Genomic DNA, 6360 nt, shown 5'->3' on the forward strand with positions numbered 1-6360 from the left:
GAGTCCTCACAGTGTTTTGTGAGTCCTCACAGTGTTTTGTGAATCCCCACAGTGTTGTGTGAGTCCCCACAGTATTTTGTGAGTCCTCACAGTGTTTTGTGAGTCCTCACAGTGTTTTGTGAGTCCTCACAGTGTTTTGTGAATCCCCACAGTGTTGTGTGAGTCCCCACAGTATTTTGTGAGTCCTCACAGTGTTTTGTGAGTCCCTACAGTGTTGTGTGAGTCCCCACAGTGTTTTGTGAGTCCTCACAGTGTGTTGTGAAATAATTGACTGCAAACATAATTATTAGTTGCACTATGTACATTTAGGAATTTTGAATTTGCACTTTTAATATCAATGACGCAGCTCCAGACTGGAATTGTTTAGTTTTGTTAATCACGGCTGTGGTTGCTCATTTGCAGGCACGGTGGGGGGAGGGGGGGTTGTTAAAAGTTTCCGGGTCGGCCCTGCCGGCTCCTTACCTCCTGTAGACCTTCAGCAGCTATTCAACGCCGTCCAGAGATGTTAAAAAGTAAAAATAAAGAGTTCAGTGTACAGACTAAGACAACTTCTTCAGACCAGCGTGCTCCTCTTCTCCCTCTCTCGCTCTCTCTCCCCTCTGTCCCGGCTCAGGTCTGGCGTCGGCAGCTCGCCGTGGCCCACCGCCGTGTTGTTGGGCTCGTAGCGGGACGAGGCGGGCGAGTTCTGCATGACCACCAGGCGTATGGGCGACTGGCTGGGCGGCGCCGGCGTGTTGTCCGGGGCGTACTCCTTGGTGGGGTCTTTGCCCCGGCAGTCATACAGGATGCAGGAGATGAGGAAGACGAGGAGCAGGATGACATAGCTGGCCACGAGGATGATGAGGTTCAAGGTGACGGGGTCAATCTCCAGGTAAAATTCCATGAAACCCATGGCGCCGCTTCATATCTCGCCCCGGATACAGAGAGGTGACGGGGAAATCAGCAAAAACAAATAAGGGGAAGCGAGGCAGGAGAAACAAAAAGCCTGGCGAGGGACGGACAGCTGGCTGCAGAGATAGAAAGAGCAAAAGATGAAATGAGAGGATGAGCTGCGGGAGGCAGTGACAGCTTTGTGCTTTAATCCCTGCTGCTCCTCCAACCTTGAATTTCAGCAGCCAATGATTAAAGCTGCTCAGTTTTAATAACTTAAGCCACCATTTTGATTTTCCCAACTACAAAATGACACTCAATAAAATGGAAGGGACTCGAACACACGCACTCCTGTCAGCGTGCCATGAGCACCACTGTGAAGGATTTTAAAAGTCATGTAATATGTATTAAACAACTGCTTTATTATGTCACTCCTAGTGATTATTTTTACATTTCAAATTGGATTAAAAGCATGAAAGGACACAGAACAGGCTGCGGACGCGTTTTAAACATGCAGTTTTAAGAGCATTGCTGTTAGCATGTTAGCATATTAGCAAACGACACACAAAACCACAAAGAGACACAACACAACACAAAAGAGGCGAAAACAACGATAGACCCTCCTTAGACCCTCTGTCCTTACACATTCTGTCCTTAGACCCTCTGTCCTTACACATTCTGTCCTTAGACCCTCTGTCCTTACACATTCTGTCCTTAGACCCTCTGTCCTTAGACCCTCTGTCCTTAGACCTTCTGTCCTTAGACCCTCTGTCCTCAGACCCTCTGTCCTCAGACCCTCTGTCCTTAGACCCTCTGTCCTTAGACCCTCTGTCCTTACACCCTCTGTCTTTAGACCCTCTGTCCTTAGACCCTCTGTCTTTAGACCCTCTGTCCTTAGACACTCTGTCCTTAGACACTCTGTCCTTAGACCTTCTGTCCTTAGACCCTCTGTCCTTACACCCTCTGTCTTTAGACCCTATGTCCTTAGACCCTCTGTCCTTAGACCTTCTGTCCTTAGACCTTCTGTCCTCAGACCCTCTGTCCTCAGACCCTCTGTCCTCAGACCCTCTGTCCTTAGACCCTCTGTCCTTAGACCTTCTGTCCTTAGACCCTCTGTCCTTAGACCCTCTGACCTTAGACACTCTGTCCTTAGACCCTCTGTCCTTAGACACTCTGTCCTTAGACCCTCTGTCCTTAGACCCTCTGTCCTTAAACCTTCTATCCTTACACCCTCTGTCTTTAGACCCTCTGTCCTTAGACCCTCTGTCCCTAGACCTTCTGTCCTTAGACCCTCTGTCCTTAGACACTCTGTCCTTACACCCTCTGTCTTTAGACCCTATGTCCTTAGACCTTCTGTCCTTAGACCCTCTGTCCTTAGACCTTCTGTCCTTAGACCCTCTGTCCTTAGACCCTCTGTCCTTAGACACTCTGTCCTTAGACCCTTTATTTTTAGACCCTCTGTCCTTAGACCCTCTGTCCTTAGACACTCTGTCCTTAGACCCTTTATTTTTAGACCCTCTGTCCTTAGACCCTCTGTCCTTAGACCCTCGCATCGCACAAGGAAAAACTTCCTAAAAGAAATCCCATAATTAAAGGGGGAACAATGGAAGAAACTTCAGGGAGAGACTGAGGAGGGATCCCTCTCCCAGGACGGACAGACGTGCAATAGATGTCGTGTGTACAGGATAAACAACATAGTACAAATACAACATTTGACAGAAATGATGTTGTGTTGAAAAAGAAAGTATATTTAGTATATTAGTGAAGTTTATTGCTTAACATAAGTCGATAAAGGTTTGGATTAATATATAGTTAAATCTGCAATTATTTGTAAATAATAATAAATTCACTCCCTCAGATAGTTTATTCTGAAAGTATTACATTTTTACTCTGAAAATATTAGGACTTTATTCTGACTCTTTTCTCTTTTATTAATTTCTGGAAATATTACAACTTTTGATTAAAATATTATGACTTGTTCATTTATTATCTAAACTAAATATTTAATTTTTGTTCTTGAAATTCCACATTTAAAAGAAATACATTTTAATAATGAAAATTCATTTTTCCTGAACAGTAGTGTCCTAGTAAACAGGTGAGTATGCAGAGCCGCGCACAGACTTAATTAAAATAATTCAATAAAGACAAACCAGATGCATGACCTTTGACCCCGGAAAGCTAAACCAGTCTGTGAGGCTGCCTGCAGGTCTGGGATTAAAGCCGCATGTTTTCTCCTGAGAGGCAACACAATCTGCTGATGAGGCTTCTTGTGGAAGTCTGTATGGATTTCATTAGAAAGAGAGAAGGAGGATTTCTATAATCCATATCGGACCATATGTTCAGTTATTTGTCTCAGTGTGCAGGAGGAGGTAGATCCAGAACTAATGTGCTGTTTTAAAAAGGAAAATTCTGACAAGTGTAGTTCAAGCTGCTGCCGTTCAATATAAATATATAATAGTTTCTGATCTGTGTTGAAACCTCCTTTCGGTTGAATGAGCACCAAAACAAACAGTAAATGTTTCAGTGTGCTTCTATTAAAATGTTCGTAACGTCATCAAATTGGATGTGAAACCAACTTTCCAGCAGCAGAACTGGGAGGTCTACATCCCATCTATGTCCCAAACGGACAATCTAACGCAGTGATTAGAAACTCTCGTTTTTTTATTTTTCAAATAAATGCGGTGGCAGACAAGGTCAAAACATTTCCCACCAAATGACGCCAATAACACAAACGAAAATCCAAAACAAATTCAACAACAGAAACGTGCTGCAGAAAGTCAAAAGAAACACGTACATACACTTCGCTTCCCGCTGGTTCCTCTCTCAGGTCAAAGATCCACTGAGCTCTGCCCCGAGAGGTCAAAGGAGTTATTTTACAACAGATCTCCCGTCAGCCATTTCTTACTTTCAGCTGTACAAGTTTTAAATCAGACACACGGGGCACAAACATCTGCACTGAATGTATTGATTACCTATAAATAACTATGATTACCAGACTAGCATCAATAAATAAAGATACCAGGCGACAGAGGTCATCACACTTTGTATGTTCTGTTGACTTCCTGCAGGTGGCGTCTTTTCTCTGTCTCCTGTTGTGGTGGCTGTCACTGCTCTTTCTTCTTCTGATGTTTATTTTATTTGAATCTACCTGCAGGTTCAAACATCTCTAATGCAGAACTTCTACACATCATCTGTTTGCTCCACAAACATCTCTTAATAAACCTCAAAATTTGAAGACTTTATTCTGAAAATATTACAACTTTTTTCTGAAAGTATTATGATTTTATTCTGAAAATATCACAACTTTATTCTGAAAATACAAAAAAATATATAACATTATTCTAAACTATAAAACATTTATGTTTAAATTATTATAATTTTATCCAAAAATGTATAAGACTTTATTCTTAAAATATGACAACGTTATAGTAAAAATATTATAACTTAATTGTGGAAATATTTTGTCTTTGTGCCTCCTGTTTTCAGCCTCAACACAAACACAAATCAAAGTTTTGTCGATGCAGAAAGTTCAACAAGTTCACAGAGAAGTTGTGCAGCTGAAAGTGTCCGTCTGTCTGTCTTTAACCCTCTCAGCCGTCCTCCTGTCTCAATAAAACACAGACAAATGAAAAGAGGATATCCAGTCTCTAAAAAATGTTGTAAAATAACAGAATCAGGAAATACTTTTCAAAACAGGGACACTAAACTACTGTCCTCGACAGCAGATGGCGAGCGGCGAGGGGTAAAGACGGGGTAAAAATAACAGAGCAGAAAAATATAGCAAAGCGGATATTAGACTTTAAAAAGACGACCCCAAACAAAATGACCTGCTGATGTTATAAAACCAGGCTGACCTGCTACACAGTGACACTAGAAGCTCCTGAGATGTTAAATATAAAACGACTGAATGGAGATTCTGGTGACACTGAGACCTTCTTGCTCTGGTCTCGTATTTAATTATGAAACAAGTTCCTCAAAATCAGTTTTCGGTTTTGTTTATGGAGCCCGTCACATTTCACATTCGCCTCATGAGGATTCACAATCTGTACGACACGACTTCCCCTTCAGCTCCATTCTGACAGCTGAGGCTATTTTCAATGAGAGCCTCATGTTAACCAGCAGCTCCCTAAACGCCTCGTATTGAAAGAACTTCAACTCAGTGGAGAAAGACGCAGCGCCATCGTCATCTTACTTTGTTGTCCAATCGGATGAAGCTGAGATTTTTGGAAAGTTGTTTTCATTATTAAAGTTCAGCTAATGTTAGCACTGGTGGTTGTTTAGTGTCTGATCGGGAGCTTGAGTGGTCGATCACATGTGGAAGCTTTTGCAAATGTATTCTTAGAAACGGAGCATCAAGCAGAAAGTTGGCACACAGGACGAGCTGAGGATCAGTGAAGCATCGCAGCAGTGAAACATCGTGAAGCATCGCAGCAGTGAAACATCATGAAGCATCACAGCAGTGAAGGATCGCAGCAGTGAAACATCGTGAAGCATCGCAGCAGTGAAACATCGCAGCAGTGAAACATCGTGATGCATCGCAGCAGTGAAACATCGCAGCAGTGAAACATCGTGAAGCATCGCAGCAGTGAAACATCATGAAGCATCACAGCAGTGAAGGATCGCAGCAGTGAAGCATCGCAGCAGTGAAACATCGTGAAGCATCGCAGCAGTGAAGCATCGCAGCAGTGAAACATTGTGAAGCATCGCAGCAGTGAAACATTGCAGCAGTGAAACATTGTGAAGCATCGCAGCAGTGAAGCATCGCAGCAGTGAAACATTGTGAAGCATCGCAGCAGTGAAACATTGTGAAGCATCGCAGCAGTGAAGCATCGCAGCAGTGAAACATTGTGAAGCATCGCAGCAGTGAAACATTGTGAAGCATCGCAGCAGTGAAGCATCGCAGCAGTGAAACATTGTGAAGCATCGCAGCAGTGAAGCATCGCAGCAGTGAAACATCGTGATGCATCGCAGCAGTGAAGCATCGCAGTAGTGAAACATCGTGAAGCATCGCAGCAGTGAAGCATCGCAGCAGTGAAACATCGTGAAGCATCGCAGCAGTGAAACATCGCAGCAGTGAAACATTGTGAAGCATCGCAGCAGTGAAGCATCGCAGCAGTGAAACATCGTGATGCATCGCAGCAGTGAAGCATCGCAGCAGTGAAACATCGTGAAGCATCGCAGCAGTGAAACATTGTGAAGCATCGCAGCAGTGAAGCATCGCAGCAGTGAAACATCGTGAAGCATCGCAGCAGTGAAGCATCGCAGCAGTGAAACATCGTGAAGCATCGCAGCAGTGAAACATTGTGAAGCATCGCAGCAGTGAAGCATCGCAGCAGTGAAACATCGTGAAGCATCGCAGCAGTGAAGCATCGCAGCAGTGAAACATCGTGATGCATCGCAGCAGTGAAACATTGTGAAGCATCGCAGCAGTGAAACATCGCAGCAGTGAAACATCGCAGCAGTGAAGCATCGTGAAGCATCGCAGCAGTG

General features: G+C 43.7%; 1 protein-coding gene across 1 annotated transcript; it reads right to left on the reverse strand.

Annotated features, from left to right (window-relative positions):
- Positions 1-553: 553 nt before the first annotated feature.
- smim36 (small integral membrane protein 36) lies at positions 554-997 on the reverse strand. The gene has a single exon (XM_029456690.1). It carries the CDS (start codon positions 890-892, stop codon positions 554-556), a length of 339 nt encoding a protein of 112 aa, XP_029312550.1. The 5' UTR covers positions 893-997.
- Positions 998-6360: the final 5363 nt, after the last annotated feature.

The sequence above is a fragment of the Cottoperca gobio genome, chromosome 19 (genome assembly GCF_900634415.1).
Source record: "Cottoperca gobio chromosome 19, fCotGob3.1, whole genome shotgun sequence".
Classification (NCBI taxonomy): Eukaryota; Metazoa; Chordata; class Actinopteri; order Perciformes; family Bovichtidae; genus Cottoperca; species Cottoperca gobio.

Bases quoted from the DNA above. Each gene is read 5' to 3' on its own strand.
- smim36 (XM_029456690.1), bottom strand. From the start codon at position 892: ATGGGTTTCATGGAATTTTACCTGGAGATTGACCCCGTCACCTTGAAC.